We start from the raw sequence: 27,898 nt of genomic DNA, 5'->3' as shown, positions 1-27,898 counted from the left end.
TTATGAAATCAATTGAGCGGGCTTACCGGCAAGCGAGAAAAGAATTAGTAATTCATTCCGGTAAAAGCGAGAAGAAGCTGGCTGAGCACTCGGAAGCGGGCGAGCAGGCGCACTATGTCCATACCAGATCATTTCTTCGTATGTTTATTACCCGCTAGCAAGACGCGATAAAGCGAGACGCGAGAAGCGGCTCACCATGGCCGTACCCTTACCCTATGTCCTACGTGAGCGACTAATGTTACGACGCGAGCGACGCCAATTTTATGTACTACGCGAGCGATGTCAGCAGCGCGACTTTTTTTGTCCTACGTTGAAATCTACAAACGCGACACGACGCGACATGAATATGGTTGGGTTGGGTTGGGATTGTGCATTGCGGAAGATCAGTCTGTTGTCATACGCTTGTAGAGAAACAGTTACAATGAGGTGGTCAAGAAGACGTAAATTATTTATATGTGAAAATGTGGCTTTGAAAATGCTAATTGCAAGACGCAGAAAAATGGGAAGAAAGAGAAATCCAACAAATGAAATTTTTTTGGAACGAATGAATTTTGGAGAGTTTCACCACTTATATGAACAATTAAGGAATTCTCCAAATTCATTCCACAGTTATTGTAGATTGCTTCCTACAACATTTGACTATATAGTGAATGCGATAAAGCCTCAGTTTCGAAAAAAGCCAACTAATTTTCAGCGACCAATTTCAGTAGAAGAAAGGCTCATGTTAACTTTAAGGTAGGTAGAAAAATGCCTTTTACTTTTTAACCTTTTTATTCTTTGTTATCAGACATTAATAATGTTAATTGAACTCGTGTATTACATAATCGTATTGTTCTGGATGTCTAGAATCGGATGATTGATCATTACCGTTGTAGTCTGAAGAAGGTGGAGAACAATATGACGTTGATCGCGATGCAATATTCGTGATATGTGATGGTTCCCGCTTACGCAGTTCCTGATACAGCAAATGCTGTACTTGAATACGAAAGTTTAATTTATCTATCGAAGAAAGTTGCCTGACATGCGGCAAAAGTGATTTGAAAAAGTTGATGTCGTCATCGTCATCGTCAGTATTTCTCAAAATATCCAATTTTTCAGCTTCGAGTTTCAACATCTCACGTTCAAAACTATCATGCTGATATTGTGAGGTTCCAGTTTTTCGTTTTCTACTAACTTTTATCGGATTTTTCGGACTACTTGAGGAAGGCAAAGATTTCTCCAAGTTCTCCAGTTCCTTTTGTAAACTTGTCGGTCTACTTCTTTTCGAGAGTCTTTTCGGACGAATTGCTGATTCAGGAACGTCTTCATTATAAGTCAATTCCCCATCTTCCTTATCGCTTTCCTCTTGTTCAATCCATCGATTGTCTTCAGACTCGTCACCTTCTAGCGATTTAGATAGGGATTCATCTCCAAAAATATTTTTCTCCTGACATGATGGCAAGTTACCTTCAGTTTCTCGAGGAGTTAATATTCGTTTCAAGAAATCCATATCTTCAAAATAACACCATGTACCCTTGTAACGACATGGTCCGCTTGCTTCCTCACCTGATCTAGACTTGTGCACTTTTTTTAGTTCTCTATTGAAAGTATCACGGAGATTTTTCCACCTCCCTTTAACTGTTTCCTCTGAAAAATAAAAACAAAAATTTTGAGATTGAAACCATACTTTTTGTTTCAGATACTTGGCAACGGGTATACAGTTCAGACAAATTGCATATTCTTTCAGAATTTCAAAGAGTACTGTAGCCGTTATTGTTGTCGAGGTATGTGAAGCTATTTGGAATACACTGGTAAAGAAGCATATGCCAGAACCTACTATTTCTTCATTTAAAGAAATTGCAAAGACATTTTGGGAGAGATGGCAATTTCCTAATTGCATAGGGGCTATAGACGGCAAACACATAAGAATAAAAAAACCTGCAAATTCAGGTTCTATGTACTACTGCTACAAAAATTTTCACTCTATAGGTTTGCTTGCTGTTACAGATGCTAACTACAAATTTTTAATGGTCAATATAGGCTCCTACGGAAAAGACAGTGATGGTGGTGTGTTTGATGCTTGTCCTTTACGACGTGGCATAGAATCAGGAAGAATTATATTGCCAAAGCAAACAACATTACCAGATTCAACAATTGAAACACCTTACGTGTTTGTTGGAGATGAAGCTTTTCCACTATGTGAATACCTTATGAGGCCTTTCCCCCGACGCCAATTGCAAGAGGATGAAGAAAAAGATATTTTTAATTATCGACTATCAAGGGCTAGAATGGTTGTGGAATGTTCATTCGGCAGTATAGTTGCTAAATTCCGGATCTTGGGAAAAGCGATTGAAACTAAAGTAGAAAATGCAGTACACATTGTAAAGGCCATCACGTTGTTGCATAATATTATTATAGACTATGAAGGAGTATCACAATATGATATGGAACAATTTAGAGATGGTAGGATTGATCCACGGGTACATATGAAAGCTTCAAAAAAAAATAACGCATCTACGAAAGAAGCAGCATGTGTGAGAAAAAAATTTTGCAGGTTCTTCACATTACGACCAATTCACCGTGTATAGTTAAAACTATTATAAATAATAAATAATATAAATTATATGCATTTTGTCTTAAATATGTTCCTTTCAAAACTTTACAAAGAGTTTCAAATATACATTGAGAGAAATCCATATTTTTTTATTAATAAAACACTTATTTGGAGGTTAGTATTACAGCAGATTTATATTTAATATATAACAGATGTGAATCAAGGTGCCTAGGGTTCAAACCCGGATACCCTCAATATGAACTCTAAAAAATTACTCAATTTGGCAAACGGTTCTTCTCAGATCCTAACAATCGGATAATAGAAACAACCAAAATAATTATCTAAGAAATAAGTACCTACATTAACCAATACTGAATTGAAATATTTTTTTTCAATCTGCATGGATACATATTACATTAAATCAAGGTTTATTTATTATTACTCAATAATCTCAACTATATTTATTTCCTTCAAATGGATATTTCTTCAGCATTATTAATATAAGTTATGCGTAAATAAATGTGTAATAATAAATGATGATTATTGGTGGGATTTCAAATAAATTATTTATTTCCATGAAACTAATATTTGTTTGACCATAGATCCAATAAATGATTCATTAACTATAATGCATTTTCGATAATATCAAATGAACACTTCTCTCAGTGTATATAATACTATAGTTAATTTGTCAATCTTACTTGTTTCCCCCAGTTCATCGGCAATTCTACTCCATTCTCTATCCACCAACAGTCGATTATGATATCTTTTATCAGTCTTGTCCCAGAGTATACTGGAATTTCTAACAGCCAGTATTAAAACTTCGTTTAAATCATTCATTGTAGAGCGGTCGAAGCAAACGTGCCTGCATCAACAAGAACTACTGAAGTTCGCGCGTATTCCGCTTGGAAATATCAAACAATTTGATCGCCGACAGAGCGCGAAATTCGGCTGAAACAGTTTTACGACCGATACGACTGCACGTAGGACAGCGCTATTATATTACATTGTTTGATATATCGCGTTTGGTCGCGTCGCGCTAATCGCTCGCAATGATTCGCTCACGTAGGACACAGCGTTACTTTGGAACCGGTTACTCAAAAATACCGTTCCAAAATCGCGGTATTGAAATACCGTTCAGTAATGAAGCGTTTGCGGGAACAGGTTATTGACAAAAAGCATCATTTTGACCTGAAGAATACGCGCCTGATATCTTGATACTGAATTTTAAATCATCTCTATATTTACTCGATGTTTTTGTATTTTCTATATTTGCATATTTCTTTAAATGGGGGGCGCTAGAATCCGTATGTCGTCCCAGTCGTTCACCGAAGGATTGAGTGAAGCTCTAATTTTTGCGGATTGTGACTTTGAAAAATTTACATCTTTTTTTTAACATATTAAGCAAAATACTCCAGACGAATCTTTAATGCCACTATACAAAAGCTGCTAGGAAAAGCTAAAGATAAAACTTTCAATCATTAAATGACATAACAAACAACGGTTGTAGAAGAAAGATGCGAAGCACATAATGATTTGGGAATTCGAGTTGAAGAAATCATCTTACCTATCAATAATGAACATGTTAAACATTCGAACCATAGTAGAATTGTGTTTAATGAAATTTGATTCTCATTGAACTCAATATCATTTGTTTTACCGAGAATATTTTAAGCATTGAAAACCAAAAGACTTTCTCCAGAAAACATATAAATTATTGAAAATGTTTTTTAAAGGTTAAGTAAATTGAATAATAGTAGTTTTGCAAAAAAATACCTTCAGTTTCAAATGAAAATACTGCTTATGATTTCTTTTCAAATTGTAAGATCTTACAAAATGAGAAAATTTTTGCCAGTAATTCGAATCCTACGGACATAGTGGATCTTTCATCCGTGATAATAGGCGTTAATTTATATTTGACAATTTACTTCATTATGTCCTAGGTTTGTATAATAGTGAAATTCTGTAAATTGATTGTGAGTAAATCAATATAATCTTCGAATAATGTTTTATTCAATCTGATGAACAATTCTCTAATGTATATATATTTTCAATATTTTAGATGCATATTAAAAAAGGTGCGTCAAGTTGGTGATCCACTCCCAGAATTTTGGTATCAAATTGTTTTGGGTGTTTTGTGCCCATTTTGTGCCAATTTTTGCCGTATAAAAAAAATTTTGTGCCCATTCGGTTTTCGAGATATTTCGAGATTTTCCCGTGAGTCACCAACTTGACGCTGTGACTCATACATGAAAATTTTCAATTTTTTTTATCTGGGTATTTTGTGCCCATTTTGTGCCAAGCTATTGACTACTAAACCCCTAAGGAAGGGAGTGTTTGGAGAAAATATTTATCCCGATTGCTAACATTACTAACATCTGCTAAGTATTACCATAGTATAAGGAATATACTATCCTTATACTATGGTATTACAAGGGAACACATAATCGATGTTAACTTGGTCAACTTCAAAAACAAAATAGTCGAACAATGGCAGAGCAGATGGAACGAAACTGAAAGTAACTTAAGAGAATTCAAACGATGTTCAATATTCTTTAAGACAAAATAAAGACGGTAAAATAAGTCTGACAAACACATGTGCTTTCGATTAATTGATTCAAGGCCTTGCAACAAATGTTTGTGTCAACCAAGATGAATTGAACAAGGGCAGATTTTACAAGTGATTTGTAACAGAAAATGTCATAAAACACATGGTCGAAATGTTGGCGGTAATTCTTCAATTTAACATTTCTTGATTTCTCGGAATTTATCACTGTTTTCCATAAAACCAATTATATATTATTCATTTCAGCATCCTCATCGAATTTGATCATATATTCCGAAAGAGCATTAAATTTGCCTTAATTAGAAAAGTCATAAGTGGCAAAAGAGTTTTACTGACGAGTGTGGTGAGGTAGTGAATATAAATATTCTGAAGAGAGCGAAATAAGTCGTATCTCTCCAATCGTTTTATGAATGAAAAATTATTGATGAGAATATGTTTTCTTTGCAGTAAAAACTTCTTCATTTAGTAGGCTTTCGAACGGCATATCAAAGTTTTGTGCTATAGCTACTTTCCTTCTGCTGTAATATCATGGCTAACGCGATAACAATGAAAAAGACAAAAATATTCAAACTTTCCTTTGCCCTATTTCAGAGCTTCTTTCGATTGGATAGTGAGATAATTCTAATGGAAATTATTAATTTCTACCAAACCTAATATTTCATACAATATAAATAGGTATTTCAAAAGATAACCAAATTTGATTATTAAATACAAAAAAATATGAACGAAACCGATGAAAACATTAAAATAATTGTTCAAAATGTCCTCTCTTTTGTTCAATACATTTTCCACATCTTTTTCTTGTTGGACCCTCCACTCTTCGAAGTTCACTACGTTTTTGATGCATTCGTTCACACAACGAGGGGATTCTTTCAATAAATCTTCTTGAGTCTGAACGCGAATTTGTACATTTTCTCTTTAAAGTGTTCCACACATAAAAATCTAAAGGGTCAGATCGGGGCTCTTGGGTGGCCATCTCAATGGACCGTATCTTCCGATCCAACTCATTCCAAAATATTGGTTCATTAATTCCGCTACATTCCGACTATTATGGGCCGGGCAGCCATCCATCTGAAACCAACCAATTTGTCTGGTAGGCATTTGGTCTAATGTGCCTGGTAGGTTCTCTATGAAAATATTTATGAATTCTTCAGAATTAAGACGTTCTGGAAGAATTACTGGACCAAGTTCGCCCATCATCAGTCCCAAACATACGTTTAACCTTAATTCATGTTGGAAATGGGTAACAACAGTCGCATGTGGGTTTTCCCTTTTCCATAAATGGCTATTTCGAGTAGCAGGTGGCGGTTGAACTTATTTGATTTAATCATTTTATTCGGTAAAAATAACTAGAAATTAATTCATTTTTTTATGAAACATTGAGTTCAATAGAAATAAGTATTTCCATGTGAATTATTTCAATATCCAATCCTAAGCACCTCCGAAATAGAGCAAAGGAAAGTTTGAGTATTTTCGTCTTTTTCATTGTCATCACGTCAGCCATGACATTACAGCAAAAGGAAAGTAGCTAACACAAAACTAGATATGTTATTCGAAAGCATGCAAAATGGAGAAGTTTTTACTGCAAAGAAAACATATTCTCAATTCAAGGATATCGGGTGTGGTCATCAAACTCTATAAGATCTATATCATTTATTGTACCATCTTAGCTTTTGGTCATCATTGTGTGACCATCTTCAGGGAGCTGAAATATACATTCAGTGAGACAAAAACAACAAACATGACTTAAAACACTCACATCAATTCGAAATATTGAGGAGTTAATAGTTAAAAATGCTTCAATGGTCTGATTATTAATCTGGAAACTACGATTTTTCATTCAGTATTATCTCTCAAAATTATTTAAAACATATTCTCATTTATAGTTTTTCTTTCATAAAACGATTGGAAAGATACGACTATTTTGCTCTCTTCAGAATATTTGAATTCACCACTTCACCATACTCATCAGTGAAAATCTTTTGCCACTCATGACTGCTCATATCAAGGCAAATTTAATGCACTTTCGGAATATATGATCAAATTCGATGGGGACGCAGAAATGAATAAGATATAAATGGTTTGATGGAAAAAAGTGATAAATTCCGTGAAATCAAAAAATGTTAAATTGAAGAATAACCACCAACATCTCCACCATGTGTTATATGACATTTTTTGTTGCCAATCAATTGTATAATCTCTCCTTGAAGTAAGGCCGTTTCAAAAGTGTACACCCTGTATATTGTTCAATTCATCTTGGTTGATTTCAGCGAGAAACTTGCTGTCACAAAAATTTTTTGCAATCAATGGATCGAAAGCACATGTGTTTGTCAGACTTATTTTTCTGTCTTTATTTTGTCTTAAAGATATTGAACATCGTTTGAATTCTCTTAATTTACTTTCAGTTTCGTTCCATCTGCTCTGCCATTGTTCGATTATTTTGTTTTTGAAGTTGACCAAGTTAACATCGATTATGTATTCCCTTGTAATACCAGATGTTAGTAATATTAGCAATCGGGATGAATATTTTCTCCAAACACTCCCTTCCTTAGGGGTTTAGTAGTCAATAGCTCATCAAAGTTGGTTGGGATTTATCAAATATATTCTCGACGTACGGTTCTATTTGGCTTGTTTCTATTGGTTTGAAAACAAATTTTATCTTGAAAATATGCAAATGAAACCGAAAATTAGTAAATATGCACTGCAAGGCAAAAAATATCCCATTTGAGACACAAATTTATATGCATTTGCATATGAGGTTAAGCAAATGCAGATTTATCCGAAGCATAATTTTATAATACATTGCTCGTCGATGAAGTGTGCTACATTTATCCATCGCACTGGAATAAGTACAAATATTTCGAAAACTGTAGGGGAACAAAATCCATACCATACGCCACAAAATGAGCACAATTTATCTAAATAAGAAAATTTCCGTCCGACAAGTAAGTGACTGACAGGGAAAACTCAAAATATTTCGAAAACTGAAGTGGCACAACATTTTTTTTATACGGCAAAAATTGGCACAAAATGAGCACAAAATACCCAAATAAAAAAAATTGAAAATTTCCATGTATGAGTCACAGCGTCAAAGTGGTGACTCACGGGAAAAACTCGAAATATCTCGAAAACCGAATAGGCATAAAATTTTTTTTATACGGCAAAAATTGGCACAAAATACCCAAATAAAAAAATTTGAAAATTTCCATGTATGAGTCACAGCGTCAAGTTGGTGACTCACGGGAAAAACTCGAAATATCTCGAAAACCGAATGGACACAAAAATTTTTTTTGTACGGCAAAAATTGGCACAAAATGGGCACAAAATACCCAAAACAATTTGATACCAAAATTCTGGGAGTGGATCACCAACTTGACGCACCTTATTATATAGTAGGAATTTTTTCAATGCATATTTATCCGAAGCCTAGTTATAATTATGTTGCATTGGCAGGCAGGCATTGGGTTGGGGTGGGAAAACACAAATTTCTATGAATCGACGTTATAATACCTTTTTATCTTCAGGAATACCTCATCACGCTGATATACACTAGGGGAATAAATTTAAGGATCAAAATAAAATTTGAAATTTCAAACGGTTTTTCAAATGGCTGTATTTTCCATAACAATGGTCGTATCTCAATTTGAAAAGAAGCTTTTTGAAGCTTGAAGTTCAAAGTTTAGAGATCTCATGATGACAAAATTTTTCAAGCAACTTGTATCGCTCAATCCTAATGAATACAGTGTCTAAAATTTCTGCAAATTTTTTTCAGATTTTATTTTTGCCATACAGACTTGGGAATTTTTTTTCCAACTTAACCACTATATGGATGTTCATTCAGCTTCAATATCCTTTTCTCAAAATTTTGATACGAGCATTTCTCTCTGAAATATCGAACTTTCAATTGAAAAGGACCTTTTTGTCTTTAACCATCAATATCTCTCCAATCAATGTTTACACAGAAAATTTAGGGGATGTTTTGAAATCTTGAATGAATTCTCTACAAGAAGTATCTATGGTATTTTCGGGAAAAAATTTTCTTCGTTCTCTACATCAATTTGTTTGTCATTTTCTGTATCAAGTCATTATATACTTCCCAATGATTATTATTGTGGCGACAAACAGTCCAAAAGATTCCGATGCTGCTTTCTAAGGCAGCTCCTTCATATACGACGCAACTCCGCAAATTATGATATCAATCGGGCATCAGATTCAACTTTTTTGGTTTGGCACCCAAAATTATTGGCAAAGGCAGTTCTCTAATAATTCCTGCACTTACTGTGTTTACTTCGATGAGAACTATATTTTCATAGATTCGTTCAGACCGTAAACGTAATGCATATCAGCCATTTCCTCATTTGTGTATGTCATTTTATTACCAAGTGAATTATTAAGGTAACAAATTAAGAACAGAACAACAACACACAATTAGTATTAATTCAATTTCGAAAATTCCCAAACTGACAGCGTCATACCAATTTAATTGTCACTATCGCTAATAGCGACCTACCAGATAGATTAGTTTCGTATTTTTGCATTTATGACGATGTATCTCTGTAGTTGTTCGTAAAATAATGTTTTGCTGCTTACTGGTTTATTTTGGGCAAAAAACCCAAGAGACATTTTTTGTTTAGAATGAAACAGGCTATCGGAAATAAATTTTTAAATGGTAAACAAATAATAAGACAAAAAGTTACATTGGAAATAAATTTTAGGGGTTGCGTTTTTCACCCCTTACAACCATGGGGTAAACCAAATAAATTACTGGCTAAGTGTCTTTTTGGTAGTACAAAACGTCAGGTTAATTTCAATATTGTAACTTTTTCAGTGCTTGTGAAAAAAATTGTTAAACAAATTTTATGTACCCCCTTTAAGGGGCTGTATCTTAACAAGGGATGCTCCAATGAAGTTTCTTTATATAAAAGATCCTATCTTTTTTTCGATGAGGAATCACCTCCTTAAGAGTCTGTTTACACCACACTGCTTGGGTAGCAGAGGGGTCGCGACGTGCAGGGGCTAGAGCGGGTGGGCGTTGACTATTGTGGTGAATATATCGTGAACGTATTAGCCCCTCAGCCCAGAGAGAATGAATTTGTAACGCATTGGGATGATCTCGTTTCTTTCTCGTGTTCTACTAGTGCGTGTCGGAATTTGCGGCCGCATTTTTGACATTTTGATGAAATGAAATGATTGTCAAAAGGTCACCTATGATTATGGTTGTAAAGACGGTTTCTTTATAATAAGAGCTAAGAGTTGAGAAATACGAACTCTTTTTTAGGTTTCGAGAAAGACTCTCTACTTTCCATAATTACTTGATATCGAATTGAGAATCCAAATACGCTTTGATATACCATTATCCTCATTTCTTGAATTGTAAAAATCCTTATGAATTAAATGGCGTGAATTTTGAAATATCTAATCCAAAATTTCATTGAGAATGTTGATGAACTCATTTCATAAATATCTACAGTTTTGAGGAATAGTACTTTGTTATAATAATAAAAAAAATCAGCTTGGTTCATAATGATATATTTCAAATTGCCTTTTTTTTCTTCAATTTTGCTTATCCTGAAGATCTAGTTTGAATTGGGGATTCCTAATAGAATTTTTTTTCTAAAAACTCTTCATCGATGTTGACTTCGATAAATAAAAAGTCCTTCAAAGTCCATACGACAAAGGCATTTTTCTCTTTCAGCTATATTTAATTGTCCCTGAACTTGAAAATAATAATTATGACTTTGTTTTAATCGATATTTCTAATCATCATTTTTTCCAAATATGTGATTTGTTTCCTTTCAATAGCGTCCTTCATCATATTATTTCTTGCTGAAAACAGGCATTTGATTTCAATTGAATGATTATTTTTTTCAACAACGCCATCTGAAGAGGCACCTAGAAAAGGCCATTTTTTATTAATAAAAATTCCACTGTTTGTGATCTTCGAGCACAATTCGTTCTCTAATAGACGCTTCGCACGATCTTCATTATTTTTCCCGAATCTATAGCTTTTGCAGAAAAATGTTTTTGTAAAATGCTTTCAACTGTTGAGTAACAACTTGTCATAGGAGGCATTTTACATATATTGAAGCCGTCAACAATTTCCTTCTCTACTGATGCCAATCAGCAGAATCAGTTTGAAGCTGTGTTTTCAGCTAAATTTCATTATAAGCTTCTTCTGCTTTGATTAAACCCCTCAAGAATTCAGCCCTATATTATTGGAATGTTCCCTCATCTATGTATGGTTTTTCACAATTTTCTCAATAATTATCTGACCCTGCAGAGAACTGTAGTTTATCACATTCTTCACCGGCCCTAGAACACTACGTGCTTTCGAGAGTTCTCGTAATTCGTTACAGTAGTACCTCAGTAAATGATTGGTACATTCTATTTTCTGAACTATACAAGGTGGGCAAATTTCGATGTTCTAGCACTTCAACTTTTGAACCAGAGGATAAAGACAAAATCTGATACCCCATTCTAGTTCTCTTTTTCTGGGAAACTAACAAGAGTAGTAGGTATTCATTTTTGGCTAACTTTTTTTGTTTTCGAGTTATAGGCGAAAATTTGAAAAATGGCGATATCGGAAACCATTGATATCTCCGCGAATACTGATGATAGAGCTCTGAAATAAAAACAACATAGAGGCACTTCTTTACGTAAAATCCAGTGGCCTGCTCGTCTTTTCAAAAGGGTTTTTAATTATGAAGCTATGACCCAAAGTTATGTTTTTTCAAATGGGAACACTAGATTTCTATGCTATTTTTTGAAAGCTCAATCTTTCCTGATTTCAAAAATATATAACATCGTATGGTATCGTATCAATATAAATAATGGAAAATGGTCAAATACTTTTTTCCATAAAATAATAAGGTTTTGTACCATCTAAGAGTCTCAATATTTCTATGGTTTCAACTGTTGATGAACACAGAAAAATTGAGCTTCTTATAACAAGAGTAGTATCAAGAATTTTTTTTTTGTAACAACTACTGTCCCCATCGGCAATCATTTTGCTGTATCAATTTGTACATAGGTAAACTGGAACAAAATCCTTCAGCTTCTATGGCTGTCGAAGATGAATTTCAATTTTCATAGCGTGTATGCACTGTTGTTGTTACATACTTCATTGTGTACTCTTTTATTTTGAAATCATTGTAAAAAATTGTCTTTCTTTCTTTATACAGTGAAAATGAAAAACAAGGGACATTCATACCATTTCGAAATTCTACACATAATGCGTACGAAAACTAATTTCGACTGAAAACCTATTTTTATTTCCTTCACCAAACGCATATTAGATCAATTTTATTCAAAAATAACGGAGTGACTAGAATGTTCTTTTAGAGAAATTGCTGAATACAAACAATTCGGAATGTATCCAAAGATATTTCCCTGCATAAAAGGTTCAATTCAATACACATAAACAAAATTATAAGGAGAACTGCACAGGACAAATAGATATGAAAACTTCTAGTAATACCTCAACCCGAAATTGAGAATACCATTCTAGGAATTTCAGTTTGAAAATGGTTATTTCAATGTCGGGTATATTCTTCATTTCTACATAAAATCAATGAGTAAGTAGAAATATACGAATAGGTACAAAAATAGACCATTTTAAATTTTTACTCCTAAATGCCTTCTTTCAGGTACCTATGCAATGCTGAACCTACCTAGAAACTGTCAAATTGTCCAGCAATGAAATGATACGGTACACAAAAGAGTACCGAATAACCTTTATTTACAACTGATGTTTATCTGATGTGACAATGAAATCTTGAAATAACTCTAATAAATTTACACGAAATCACTTCTTGTTAACTTTTAAAGTATTATTCTCAAGCAGTAGCACAATACCGAATCTTAGATAGGTTCTGAACTACCCAAATTTTGTATTATATGAAATATGTTAAAAACAAGGTAATTTGCCAGCCATCATTACATCCGAATCGATTTTTTCAATAACAGATATCTACTTTTTCTCAAACTTACGAACCTTCGGTCCGAAATAATTAATTAACTATTGCATCCAATCCGAAACCTTCCATGAGGAATACATTTTTTCATTCGAGAAAGTAACATGAAAATCAGACATATGGCTTTAAAGATAATCAATGCTGGAATAGGAACTTGCAGGTTTAAGCGACAAAATATTTTTTTTTGTTCGTAACAAATAATTCAGGTTTTCAAGAATATATTTCCTAAGAGACGGTCCTGATAGCTACAAGCCACGCCCCTCAGGGAGGAGCAACGATTTTTAGTTCACAATTCTGGCACTCGAAACAGATTTACAACGTCTCAGAGAATTTTGAGTAACTATGATGTAATATATTTCTAATTGGTATCATTGCAAAGAAGAAGAAATAGGCTATGACCAATTTGTATTAGATTTTCGAATTTAGGTCAACTGAAGCGACAATAAATCATTCAAAATTGGTATTGAAAATCGTACTTTCTACTTCAATAAAACAATTAATTTGCAAGTTAAAGTGAAATTATTACCTAACGAACATACAAGGGATTAAGACCTTCCAATATTGTTTTGAATCATCTCGATAGCGTTTACCGTTCCTGAGAAAATCACGACCGAATTAGTTAAGAAAACGCCTGAATTTGCGCCGCGTGAACGGACTCTTAAATGTTTTACACTTATTCAGTTACACCCTGTATATTGTTCAATTCATCTTGGTTGATTTCAGCGAGAAACTTGTTGTCACAAAAATTTGTTGCAAGGCCTTGAATCAATGAATCGAAAGCACATGTGTTTGTCAGACTTATTTTTCCGTCTTAAGTTTGTCTTAAAGAATATTAAACATCGTTTGAATTCTCTTAATTTACTTTCAGTTTCGTTCCATCTGCTCTGCCATTGTTTGACTATTTTGTTTCTGAAGTTGACCAAGTTAACATCGATTATGTGTTCCCTTGTAATGCTTACCATATGTTAGTAATATTAGCAATCGGGATAAATATTTTCTCTAAACACTACATTCCTTAGGGGTTGAGTAGACAATAGCTTATAAAAGTTGGTTGGGATTTGTCAAATATATTCTCGACGTACGGTTCTTTTTGGCTTGTTTCTATTTGTTTGAAAACAAATTTTATCTTGAAAATATGCTGATAAAACAGATAATTAACAACAAGGCAAACATATCTCATTTGAGACACAAATAATGCATATTTATACGCATTAGCATATGTTGTTAGGCAAATGCAGATTTATCCGAAGCATAATTTTATAATACAATGCTCGTCGATGAATTATGCTACATTTATCTATCTCACTGGAATAACTACAAATATTTCGAAAACTGTAGGGGCACAAAATCCATCCATACGCCACAAAATGAGCACAAAATACCCAAAACAATTTGATACCAAAATTCTAGGAGTGGATCACCAACTTGATGCACCTGCATCCATGGTTACGGTATGACATCACATGAAAACTCGACAAGCGTTTTTGTAGAGTATTTTCATCAAGATTGGAAGAACAATACTAACAAAAATAATTCCAATAATCCCTGTAACGGGCTTTCAAATGATTCATTCCCGTAAATTTCTAGACATAACGCGATGCAGGAGACTCTATATTCAGAATTAAATACTCGCTTATAAAAGATGGTATTGAATTTATTCAATACTATCGTTTACGCTATGGGCATCATAGCCAAGATTACATCTTAGCCATCTTCAATTCATACCAATCGAGTCATCAAAGTTATACCATTAAATTATTATTGAATATTGTAATATTTAATAGTTAATAGTAACTCGATTGGAATGAATTTGAAGTTGGGTGAGATGTAATCTTGGCTATGATGCTCATTTCTTAGGATGGTGAACAATTTTATTATCACAAAAAAGCACAACAATATTCTACACACATGACAATACTGGCTTCTCATTAAGGTATTTTGAAAAACTAGAAAAGCACCGAGCGAGTTCTTGACTACTCACTTCATTTTTTACGTTTTGACCTGATGACACATAGAGGGCCGATGAAATGGTTCCAGCGAGGGCAAAACAAATAATTCCGTAGTATTGATTAGTCATTTGAGTCGAGTCATTCTGAAAAATAAAGGAAAATATACTAAAATATACATGAACCCTGTCTCACAGGAAAAAAACTCTAGTCGTCTGGATTTGTGCTTAGTAACGTCTGAAAGAAAACTCAAAGGAGCACATATAAGCAGTAGTAAAGAAAAAATTATAATGGAAAATAAAGCTTTTATTACCATAATTTGAATGATCCGATTTAGGTCCGTTTTGTTCGATAACTTGTTGCCATATTGAAATTAATACCATTATGGTTGTCTCATAAAAGCCCTAGTACCCTTTGATAAAAATCTGAATCAGACGGTTCTCACGCACAGGAACATATGGCACCGACTTGGTTATAGGTCTGGCCTATAAGGTGGGTGCATAAATACCTAACAACCAGGCCCCCGGAGTTTCTGGCGAATCACTATCGATGTGAGCGGCCTGGCTTTGTCCTATACTAGTTAAAGCTGGCAGCTTCTGGCGATTAATTCCTTCAGACAGTCAAATTATTGGCAATACAGTTCCAAATTGAGTATTGCGTCGTAGAGAAGCAGTTCATAGTACCTGCCAATCTCACAAAAACAATCAATCCTAGCTTGACCACCGTTTTCGCCGAATCACATCTTTGACATCGAAATTACGGCAATCAAATCGACGAAAACAAAATTGCCCGTGATTGGCTGTTACAGTATCAGGACCATGGACACTTTTTACATTTTCATCCTTCATCGAAGAAAAACTATAAAATATATCATATTTTCTCTTTGCTAGTGTCCATCTTTCACGCGTGCTCAAACTCAACTGAATAACAAGATATAAATAACATCCCGTACTGACGCATATAAAAAGTTATAACAGTTTTGGAATGCTGATAATTGAAAAAAATATTTGTTGGTTTTCTCATCAGCTAAAAATAATAGAAATACTCACCGTGAAGAATTCAAGCAGTAATGAACCCCCCAATACGACGGCACCCAGAGAAAAGGCAATCAGCGGAAAATAAATAATCTTCATTGCTGTCAAAGATGTTCTGAAAACAAATAGATACGCAAAAATTTTACTGATGAAATGTTTTCGACCGCAATGTGTTGAACCAGAGAATGTTAGGAAAATAACCCTTGAACTTTACGAGAAAAGCTGTCCATGAATCAAATATTATTCTATGCAATAACACTTCACAACTCTATATTTTAGGATATTCATTATTTTTTTTGGAGGTTCAGAGATTTAGACAATCAGCCGATGCGAAACGTTAACTCGATCGCTTGATGCAAACCGTTAACACCATTTCTACGATGCAGAACGTTGAGACAATCAGCCGATGCAAAAGCTTACACGATCGTTTGATGCTAAACGTGAATGTCAGTCCTTCAGAACATTGAGACAATCAGGCGATGCAAAACGTTCACGGGTGTAGCCATGTTTCAGGTTTTCCCTCCTGGTTTTGCCAAAGATATTATTTCTAGTTAAAAATAACAATAAAATATTTATTTGGCAATTTTAGAGGCGAAGTCCAGCCAAGGCTTCTCGACCAAATCTTTCGATGTAAGTGAGATATTATCGGAAAACTTCGGAATGTGGCATGATGATGTACTTTCGCGAATTGAACTGGGGAGGGAGTTGAGGCGTGGCGAGAAACTTCCCTAATTGAAGGTATCATTAGATCAGAAGTGATATAGGGATATAGTCCTGAATATGTTTCACATGATGAAGAGTATTTCACAAGAAGGTCTACTGCAAGATCCTAAAGAATGTGTGGTGTTGGTTTCTGAAGGAAAGTCTATCACCAAAGAATTACGACAGCCAATATTTCACAAGAAGGTCCACTGCAAGATCCTAAAGAATGTGTGGTGTTGGTTTCTCAAGCAAAGTATATTACCAAAGAATTAGGACAGCCAATGAACCAACGAGGGAGAAGAATTCTTATCGAGTTTCAAGAAAGATTCACCACAAGCTGCTGAGAAATGAGAGTTGCCACTGTGTGGAAAATTGTTAACGATGAAATGTGCCTGAATTCTAAAAATGCAAAAATTAATCTTGTGCATAGGAAAAAAATCTAGAGAGGACATCTCTACCTACCGATATCTTTATTGAGAACCTTGTCGAAGATTATCAAGAAAATGGTTTTTGACTAATTGATGAATTTCCTTAACAAGTTTTCTAGCATAACTAACTGCCAACACGGGTTTAAAGCCTACTGGACTGATATTCGTATACGACTGTCTAGATAATGGCGTTTCGGTGGCAGGAATGTTTTCTGACGAATTTCGTGCATTCGACATCTTAAATACTGACTTCATCTTGGACAAGCTATACAGTCTCGGATTCAGAGGGATTTTCCTTGAATGGGTTCGAGGTTATTTGATAGACCTTATGATGTTTGTTCGTGTGGGAGAAAGTAATTCCGATAAATACCCTATTGAAATGGGTGTACACAGGTATAGGTATTCATCTTGTTCGTAAATGATCTCGCAAGTTACTTGAAGGGAAAATTAAAAAATTTTAACCTCGCCCTCTATAAATGTTAAAACAACTGTGATCCAATTTCTATTCAATAAAAGTCCATTATTATTATTATTCTGATCTTACTGTTTGCAGATGATTAATCGCTTTATATAACTCCCCTAGCCTGACAGAATTGCTTGTGAGATGCTCGTCCAATAATTCTCTGAATGGTGCGAAAGAAATTCACTTATTCTCAACATTGAAATGACCTACTGTATTTTCCGACTCGGAACTATAGTAATGAACTGGCAGAGGAGTGTGTTGTAAGTTTTTGTTGCGCATCTTTCGAAAGAATGGAAACAATTGGAATATAAATCTGACCGTTCACGGCAAATTCCACCATACTCCGTTATGGAAACGGAAGGTGTATTTGAAAGGGACAACTGAGTACCAAATTGGAGATTCCATCCGGGATTCTGGGATGAAATACCGCAATTATCCGAGAAAGAGCTTTAAAATTAGCTGGGAACGCCTCACCAAACATTAATCACTATACATTATACATATAATGTGATTAAATATCTTTCTGATTGGAATAAAAACAGCTGTGTTTTTCTGTAAATAACAAAGCTTTTATTATTATATACACTATTTACACTTACATACATGATCTAGAATATTAATCCTCCCTGTAAATAACAAAGAAACAACATTCAATGTTCTTATTCTCTAGGTTGTCGTTAGATAACTTTTACAATTTTGAAATAAACAAATGAACCACTAAGGCTAAAAAGCCAGCGCGTAGTTGTAAAGTGTTTTTTTACATTATAAAATTTAACAATTATATTAATAGTGTCTACTGCCTAAATGGGACAATATGATGATACTGATATTAACACTCTGTGAACTACTCATTTAAACTCCGGGACAATGTCATTAGTGTGCTGTCTTTTTGATTTTCAGTGATAAGTTCTATATGGAATTTTATTCGTGTCTATGAGATTATGTATTATTTCTCTATCTGTTTCATGAAGGTACTGCTTTGTATGTTTTCTGAATGATATCACTGATGTTGAGTCCTTGATTTTCCTAGGGATATTGTTAAATATTCGTGTACTAAGATAAGTATATCCTCTCTGCCCAATAGTTTTGGACGAATATTCAGTGCGCGCCATGTTTTCTTCTTTTGCCCTGGTACTGTAGTTGTGATCAATATTCCTTAGGCTACTTTTGTTTTTGTATTGATCCACCGCTACACGTAGGAAGTAGATTTGTCTGAGGTCTAATATTTTACTCTCAGAATAGAGCAAGGTCGATGAATACGTTCGAGGCCTATTAAAACAGATCTTCAGGAATTTTTTCTGTAAAATATCCAGATAAGCTAAGTAACTGCTGGCAACACCTCCCCAACCCAGGATCCCATACGACAATCTAGACTCGACCAATGCATGGTACAGGATTTTCATTTGGTGAGTATTCAATATATTTTTGAAATATAGAAATTTAAAAATGATGCTCCTCAAAGTACCTACAGTTTTTTTTATGTGGACATCCCATCTAATGTGTCTGTCAATGTGAACACCTAGATATTTGACAAATTCTGAGGACTTCAATTGAATAATATCATCAGCATTTTTTATTTCCAGGTGATTGAAATCGGGGAGATGAGATGAGTAACAAGAAAAAGGTAAAAACGAAGTTTTTTCAAAGTTTAGTGTTAATTTTTTTTGATTGAAACAATCTATAATTTTACTCATATCACATTCGACTTTCTTTTTCAGGTTTTTCCAGGATGTGTCTTCATAGAATATTGCCGTGTCATCCGCAAAACTTATGATTTCTCCGTTGGTCTGTGAGGTGAGTATGGTATTCATGTAAATGACAAACAATACCGGTCCCAATACCGTCCCCTGTGGCAACCCATATTGTACTGTTCTTTCTTCACTAAAGACATTTCCGATTGCTACACGTTGCTTTCTGTTATCCAGGTAGTTCTCAAATAATTTAAGTACGTTTCCCCTGAATCCTAGATCTCGCAAATCCCCCAAAAGCTGTTTATGGTCAACAGTGTCGAAGGCCTTTGCGAGATCCAAAAAAACAGCAACAGAATGTTTCTTCCTATCCAGGCTATTATATATTTTTGATGTCAGTGAACAAATCGCGTCATTTGTGGACCTTCCTTCAGTGAATCCAAATTCTTTTTCAGATAGAAGTTTATTTTTATCGATGTAACTGACTATTCTGGCCTTTAAAAGTTTTTCAAATACTTTTGCAATGTTACTGATTAGAGTAATGGGTCGGTAGTTGAGGATTTCGTCATTTTTTCCACTCATGAATAGTGGCTTTATTATACCAAGTTTGAGTGTTTCAGGCCACTCTCCACATTCAATTATTTTATTAATCAAAAACGTGAGGGGTTGTGAAATTTCGTTTCTGATTTCTTTTAGTAACTCTGCCCTTATTCCATCAAATCCGAGAGCTTTTTTGTCTTTTAAATTATTTATAGTAGAGATTAATTCATTTTCTGTTACAGGTGAAAGAAATATCGATGATTGTGTCCAAACTCTTCTCAGTGGTGGAATTGCAGGTGCTTTAATTTTATCAGCAAATTTCTTCCCTAGCAATGTATAATGTTCATTGAATAAGTTAGCTATTTCAACTCTATCAGTGATTGTTCTATTTTCGTATTGTACCCGGTTTACAGTATTTTGTTTTTTTGCAGCTGATAACTCCTTCACAGTATTCCAAATAATTTTACTATCACCTTTACTAAGGTCAATTTGTTTTTTATAATATGAGATTTTAGCATTTTTTATCAATGTATTAACTGTATTTCGGTATCTCAAATATTCGTTTTTTAGGATGTCATCATTTTTGTTCATTTTGTACTGTTGGAAAAGCTCGTTTCTGTGATTTATACTCTTGATTAAACCTTTTGTTATGCAGTTTTTTCTTTTAATTTCGTTATGTTTTATTTTAAATGATTTAGAGCAGTTTTGAGTTGTATTTTTTAAAAGTAATAAGATATAATCTGTCCATGCCTCGACATCCTGTAATGAATAAAACAGGGTCCAATCATGATTTTTCAACTCATTTCTCAATTTATCATATTGGACAATAGTCTTTGTATTATTTGAATTTGTTTGGGTGCTCATATGTTTCAGTGGCAACTCTATCAGTGTAGAAGAGTGGTCTGTCACATCTATTTCCAGCACCGCAGACGACACAGCAATCTCGTTTTTTGAATTTTTATAAAATATATGGTCCAAGCATGTGTTACTCTGTAATCTTGTAGGGCAATTTATTAATGAATGAAAATTTGATTCGTACATTGTATTCAGATAGTCGAAAACAATTTCATCCTCAACCAATATGTTTAAATTTAAATCACCTGCAATGATATGATGGTTCGCATTATATTTTTGAGCTGTTTTCAAATATTCCCTCAGACCCATAACAAATTGCCTCGAATCAGAGTTAGGAGACCTGTATACAGCAGTTATACACATATAATCATTATCTACTCTAAATTTTACCTCTATTGCTTTGCATTTATCTATACGAACTATTTCAAAGAATATTGCAACTCACTGTATTCGGAATGAATTGATCGATCATACTGATGATACGTTTGCGAATTTAACAACGTTCCGTATTGGTATTAAGCAATCTGATTCATTGACCTGGCTATGCGCGTAATTCAATCAGATCGAGGAAATTCCTTGCATCTCCCCCTTAAGACAATTTTTTTTTTGCTACAAAAAAATTTTGCGTGAATTAAATATTGCACAAATTAATAAATAAAATTTATATGCTGTATATGCTTATATACAGTATATGCTGAGGTTTTCATTAACAAGATTTTGGAATGAGCTTCATTATGTAAAATATAGTTGATTCTGATTTCTTATGTCCTATGTCAATTCCATATATTGAATTTGATATCTTCTATCTTCAAAATTTTATATGGCCCGATTCTCACTTCATCTAATTTCTTCCGGTTCATTCTATTACCATTTTCAATGTACACTAAATCTCCCACATTAAAGTCGAACTCCTTCCTATTTTTGTCATATAATTTCTTATTATACTCATGATATTTTATACTATTTCTATATGCAGTCATTCTATCGTTTTCTAGTTGATTATAATTTTGATTTTTTTTTCAGTTCATTCGGTAATATTGATGTATCTTAATAATAATAACCGTCAAAATAGCGTCAAATATTACATCTTTGAATATTAATACTTATTTCCTAAAAAAAAATCTTTTCCACATAATCAAAACCAAAATTTACCTATCGAAAAACTCCCTTATGTTATAGGGTTCCCTTTCTATTAATAGTGTTTTTACTCTTTTGATGAATTTCTTACCGTTACTGACTTCTTTAATTTCATTTGGAAGTTCATTAAAAAGTTTCATGCACATATATGAAGGATTCCTCTATGTGATAGTTAAACGGTGTATTGGTAATATGAAATCTAGTGTTCTTGTATTATAACACGATTCTACGGTGTTCCCTGTGAACCTCTCCTTGTTTCTACTTAAAAAAGTTAGGCAATCAAGTATATACAAACCAAAAACCGTCAGAATATTATTTTTTCTGAACATGCCGCGGCAAGATTGTTTGAAAGGTTACTTGAAAATTATTCTCATGACTCGTTTTTGGACAACAAAAACATCCTCCAGGTTGTATTCCATCCCCCAAAACATGATCCCATACCTGAGAACTGACTCAAAATTAGCGTGATATAAAATTTTAAGGGTTTTTTCATTCATGTATCTACTAGTTGTTCTCATTGCAAAATTGATTTTATTAAGGTTTTGTTTCACATAATCCGTGTGTACTCTCCATTTTAAAAAGTTGTCAATAAATAATCCTAAAAATTTCGAGTGCTCAGAAAATTGATGTTTTTCACCGTGTAATGTTATGTTGTTGGGCTCTTCTTTCCTATTTCTGTCTGTACTGAATATTACAAAATTAGATTTCTTTGCATTTAATAACAGTTTATTCCTTGAGAACCATTCTTCTGCTCTAGTGAAAAAGTCTGTTCCGGTTCTAATCAATTCACCTTTTTCGCGTGCACCTACCACTAAGTTAGTATCGTCCGCAAAATTTACAATACTCTCTACAGTATTTTGTACTATTTCACACAAGTCATTTAAATATATTATAAATAGTAGAGGTCCAATTACACTCCCTTGGGCTATCCCAGTTTTGTTAACTAGCATGGCAGATTTCACAGTGAAACCATTTTTAGTTATTTTAACACTTTGTGTTCTTTCAGATATTTATGATCGGAACCACTCATTAACTTTTCCCCTTATTCCATATATCTCTAGTTTTTTCAGTAAATATTCCTGATTGATTGAATCATACGCTTTAGATAAATCTAAAAACATTGCTAATACCATATTATTATTTTCTATTAGATCAATTATGCTTTTCGTAAGCTGAAACATAGCTGTTTGTGTTGATCTGTTTTTTAAATAACCGTGTTGACTCTCCGCAAAGAAATTGGTTTGATGTAAAAACCCAATTACCCTTGAACACATTGCAAGCTCGAAGATTTTGGAGAAGCTTGATAACAAACAGATTGGCCTGTAACTTTCTACGAGTTTGTGGTCACCACTTTTGAATAACGGTTTGATTAATGCCCGCTTCAACTGTTGAGGATATATGCCTTCTCTGAAAGAATTATTTATAATATAGGACAAAACTCTACTTATACTTGTGATCGATGTTTTCACTATACTAACTGGTATTTCATCTTCTCCACAACTGAGCTTATTTTTCAAGGATCTTGCCAACAGTATTATTTCTGTTGGTTTAGTAGGTCGTAAGTACATTGATTGGTCATTTTTCTTTAGTTGAGTAAGATCAAATTGTGTGTCTTTTAATTTTTCCAACATTTCTAACGCTATATTATTGAAGTATTTATTAAATTTATCCGCGACAATCATTTTGCAGTTTACTTTTACCCCTTATTTCGTTACACACAGCCCACATGGTTTTGTTTTTATTGTCAGATTGGTTAATTCTGTTCTCATAATTTTATATTTCATATTCCTTTTTTGTTGTTTTATACGACTCGCAATATTCAGAGTTGTGTCTGCTTAATCTACAAAGAATATCTAAACGATTTTTTAATTCATCTATTTGCCGATTCGGAGGAATATTTTTCCGTTTTTTATTATTTGCCAATGTAAGCGGAAAACATTCACAGAAAACACCATAGAATACTGACATTAACTGGTGCCATTGTTCACATACATTTGCCCTATCCATATCATAAACTAATTTCCAATCTTGTTGTTGAAGTCTAGTTACAAAAGTACTCTTGGCATATTCAGTGAAAAATCTACAATAATTTCTATAACGTTTTTCAGCAATCACATTTGGAATATTAATTTCTTCGCCCTCTAATAAATATTTTGGACTTAATTTCGTCACTGTATGCTCAGTCTCATTGTATTGATCTATGCAGTTATGAGCTACAGTTGTCCATGCATGCTTATTTTTCCCTTCGTTCGTTGTACATCTTATTTTATTTACAAAGGTTTTGTTGAGTCTTTCATATAAACCATTCGAAAATGATGCATTAACTCCTGCAAAAATCATTGTAATCCCTTTTTCCACCAAAAAATTGTTGAAATCTTCAGAGTTTATACCTGGATATTGATCTGTCAAAAGTATTTGAATATCGTGATCTTTAAGTACATTTTCTGTTAGTTTAACGAAATCATTTGCATTTTGTGTTTTCGATGTTAATATGTAAGCATACCTTGAAAAGTGATCTCTAGGAGGTGTAAATATTTTTTCGTTGATCTTGAGCTACCAAATCCACCTTTTGTGTCTATGGAGACTATTTCGAATGTTTTTTTTTGCGGGCCCAAGATGTGACATTGAGCCAATTTGGTTTTGTCCTCTTGTTTTATTTTTTATGCAAATTTCACAATATCTACATATTTTTCTTATGTTTTCTGATATATTTGCTGCTGTATAATGAGTGGGTATTTTGTTTTTCATTTGATTTATTCCAATATGATCAAATTTATTGTGTGTGTCCTTGATAAGGTTTTCACTGAATTCTTCTGATAGTAAAATTTTCTCTTTTTTTCTTGCTTTTTGATAACAAAAATTATTTTTACTGTCCATTCTCAGTTCATTCTTATTGATTTTTATATCTTCATTCTTCTTCTGGTCTTCTAAAATATCTTTTAATTTTATTAAGTTCACCACTTTTATCTTGTCTTCTTCTTCTTCAGCGTCTAGCACCAGGTTTCTGCTTAAGAAATCTGCTTCTAAGTTATCCTTGCCCGGGCGATAAATAATCTCAAAGTCAAATTGCGACAAGTAATAAGTGAGATCTCCTAGTTCTTCGTCAGTTCTAGCTTTTATATTCATCTTTTGTAGAGGTTTGAGATCTGAAAATACTTTGAAGTGTTTACCTATAAGCCAATGTTGCCAATACTTTAGGATTCTTTTATTATCATACATTCCAAATAAATTGCTCTTTTCTTTTTCTGTGATTCGTTCAACTTCTCAGAAAAATATGCTACTGGTTTTTCTGTTTTACTATTTTCGTTCAGTTGTGGTTGTTTTAAAACGGCACCTACGCCTTGCAAGCTTGCATCTGTATATACAGGGTGGCCACTTTTTCAATGGTATTGTATTGGTAAGTTTTAAACCATAAGAGTAAGAAGGTCGGTCAAATGGAGAAAAAGTTGCATGCATAGAAGCATTATCAAGCCGTTCAAACAAATCGAGATTATCAGGGCCGGTTATTATATCATAAGAAAAGTAAATTCTGTCATTTTGATTTTTTTTTCCCACTTTATTTCAAATATTATCAAAAAATGTTACAGGAATTTTTTATTCGACAGTAAATTTTTCTCAATTTGACGTAATCAGATTTCGTATCCAACGTTTCGTGCTCTCTGGGCCACCCTCAACCTCATATTTTTCAATACGGACCTGTATATTTTATGACACTTTTCGAAATAACTTTTAACGCTGAATTCAACGATATATCATACAATGTCATTCATTGAATGTTCATCGAAGTACTGCCTCGTCTATACGCGTTTTGCTGTAGCTCTCAATCACCTGTAGTTAATAGCTGGTTATCTGTGTTCTACATTGATATTTTAGTGTTGAATGATACAGTTTTCTGTCTTTCCTCAGGTAGGATAATATAATTTTCCTTTTCCAATTCACTTTGGTAAATCTATGTCTTAATTCTGTCGATTTTTTCATCACTGATCTTTGTTTACATCTCTAAGGTCGATATTAGTATCCCACCCGCGCAGATAATTGTTGATCCTGGCGTTATTTCCCCCCCTTCGTTGAAAGCTCATTGGTTTTCGGTTTTTGATCCCCACATTTCACAATCTTTACATATTTCATTCTCTCGGCTCTGTCGTGGGAAACGCGTGGACCGCACTGGATCATAATATTTAAATTCAGCAGACCGATAATAATCGTAGCAAATTATTTCGCGGCCTAATCACCATTTCCTATCAATCCGTGGTCTTCCCTCTCTGTGAAAGTCTCTTGTATCGACCCACAAGGGTGAAAAGTTTACTTGCCTCTCCTTTCCTATTTAAACTAATATTTTTCTACTAATCATGCCCTCGTAATGCTTTAAATGCTCGAAAAAAGCCACCGAATCAGATAAAAATGTGTTAAAATGCTCTACCTGCCGCATACTCTATCATGCTTCGTGTGTCGATATATCGCCCGTTGACTCTGAGTTTATGAAGGAGTCGAAGGGTAAGTGGAGCTGTCCGCCGTGCCTGAGTAGCAAACGATTGCTACGGAGTAACTCGCAATCTGATCAGCCTGTAACACTCGAACATTTTTCTCTCCTAATGAGTAAAATGAGTTCAGTATCTGAGGACATAAAATCAATAAAATCAAATCAGTCTCTAATTTTGGCCGAGCTGCGTGAATGCAAAACAACTCTCGATGAACATACCTCGCAGTTAAGTAGCCATAGCTCCATTATTGACGATTGTCAAAATAAGTTGTCTCACAGAACGCTGTGGTTTCGAGAGTTGATGAGATGACTAACGGTATAGTAAAGATTAAATCTTCTCTATCCGCTGCTCCCGATAGACTACCATATCTATGTTCTTTGGATTCCGCTGAGATTTTAGAGCGAGTCAAACGTTCTTATAACATTTTGCTTAAAAATATACCTGAATCTGACACAGAGGAGGGTGACACCGACGTGGCTGTCAAGATACTGGAATCTATTGATAACTCTATACAAAGCGCGATTGTCAAGATTTCCCGTATTGGAAAACGTAATCCATCCCACTCACGTCTGCTGAGGGTTCCCTTTTCGAACAACGGGGTTGTGGGAACATTGCTGAGAAACAAGAAGAAGCTTCTCAATTCTGGAGATTTCAAGCGCGTACTAGTTTCTGATGACAAGACTCCTCACCAGTTAGCAACTCTGAGTCAGCTTCGCCTTGATCTGAAGGAGCGCGAAAGGTCCGGAGAAAGGGACTTGACAATAAAGTACGTCAGGGGAGAGCCAACAATTGTATCCCAGACTCCAGAAAACTGAGTGGTAGCGGTGCCATGCATGAATAGAATTTTATTTATACTTACATTCAATCTCTCCATTCGAAATATCATGAACTTCTCTCATTTGTTAGAGTACATGGTCCATCGCTCATTTTCATTACTGAATCTTGGTTGCATACTGATATTTCTGATTCTGTAGTCCTTATTCCGAATTACCAATTATATATATTATACGATGGGCGGTGACTTTGTATATTTACCTTTGTGCTTTTTGGTTTACTTAAGTTTAGTTTAGTAATGTACTTCTGTTTAATTTAATTTTTTTTTCTCCATTTCTGAGCTTTTATAGGTTACCAACCTCAGCTCTCATTCAATGTAATAATAATAAAAAAAAAGTTCATTTTCAGGTGATTTTGACCCTTATCCAAATAAACATGCAATACATTTCGATGAGAAAATCAACTTACACATCTTGAACTAAATGGAACATATCAGAATCAAATCAAAAAACAAGTAATAATTATTTACATATTTCAATTCATAATAATTGAACGAATTATCATTTAATGAAAGAAAAATCGAATGATTATTCGAAAGTAAATGAAAATTAACCATTTTGTAAAATGCACTTACTGGTTCTGGAACCCATACTTCTTATACATTTGCTTATTTCGTCTTCTTGAATACCTTCCAATACATTCTCAATCTCCTCGCGAGAAATCACTATTGTTGGAGTTGTCATTTGTTCCGTTGAAACAAATTACAGAATCGAACTTT

At 34.0% G+C, this 27,898-nt stretch overlaps 2 protein-coding genes and 1 long non-coding RNA gene across 3 annotated transcripts in view; 1 reads left to right on the top strand and 2 right to left on the bottom strand.

Annotated features, from left to right (window-relative positions):
- Positions 1-27,898, bottom strand: part of LOC123680833 — an 87,894-nt gene that overhangs the window by 21,463 nt on the left and 38,533 nt on the right. The window contains exons 6-7 of the mRNA XM_045618950.1: positions 16,068-16,167; positions 15,054-15,164 (exon numbers count right to left, since the gene is read on the bottom strand). Of these exons, the coding sequence (XP_045474906.1) occupies positions 15,054-15,164; positions 16,068-16,167 (211 nt within the window). The remainder of the gene's footprint in view (positions 1-15,053; positions 15,165-16,067; positions 16,168-27,898) is intronic.
- Positions 753-3,623, bottom strand: LOC123680014. The gene is made up of 2 exons (XM_045617645.1): positions 3,235-3,623; positions 753-1,626 (listed from the first exon to the last, which is right to left on the bottom strand). The coding sequence occupies exons 1-2, from the start codon at positions 3,371-3,373 to the stop codon at positions 800-802; spliced, it is 966 nt and encodes a 321-aa protein (XP_045473601.1). The 5' UTR covers positions 3,374-3,623; the 3' UTR covers positions 753-799.
- LOC123680016 lies at positions 18,509-20,528 on the top strand. Its single transcript, XR_006747469.1, has 4 exons — positions 18,509-19,051; positions 19,229-19,269; positions 19,364-19,439; positions 20,116-20,528. It is a non-coding gene; the product is annotated as an uncharacterized LOC123680016 (long non-coding RNA).

The sequence above is a fragment of the Harmonia axyridis genome, chromosome 5, assembly GCF_914767665.1.
Source record: "Harmonia axyridis chromosome 5, icHarAxyr1.1, whole genome shotgun sequence".
NCBI lineage: Eukaryota > Metazoa > Arthropoda > Insecta > Coleoptera > Coccinellidae > Harmonia > Harmonia axyridis.
This window is presented reverse-complemented; position numbering and strand designations above follow the sequence as displayed.

Coding starts and splice junctions, on each gene's coding strand:
- LOC123680014 (XM_045617645.1), bottom strand. CDS start 3,373: ATGAATGATTTAAACGAAGTTTTAATACTGGCTGTTAGAAATTCCAGT. Junction 1,627..3,234: donor CGATGAACTGGGGGAAACAA/GTAAGATTGACA, acceptor TTTATTTTTCAG/AGGAAACAGTTAAAGGGAGG.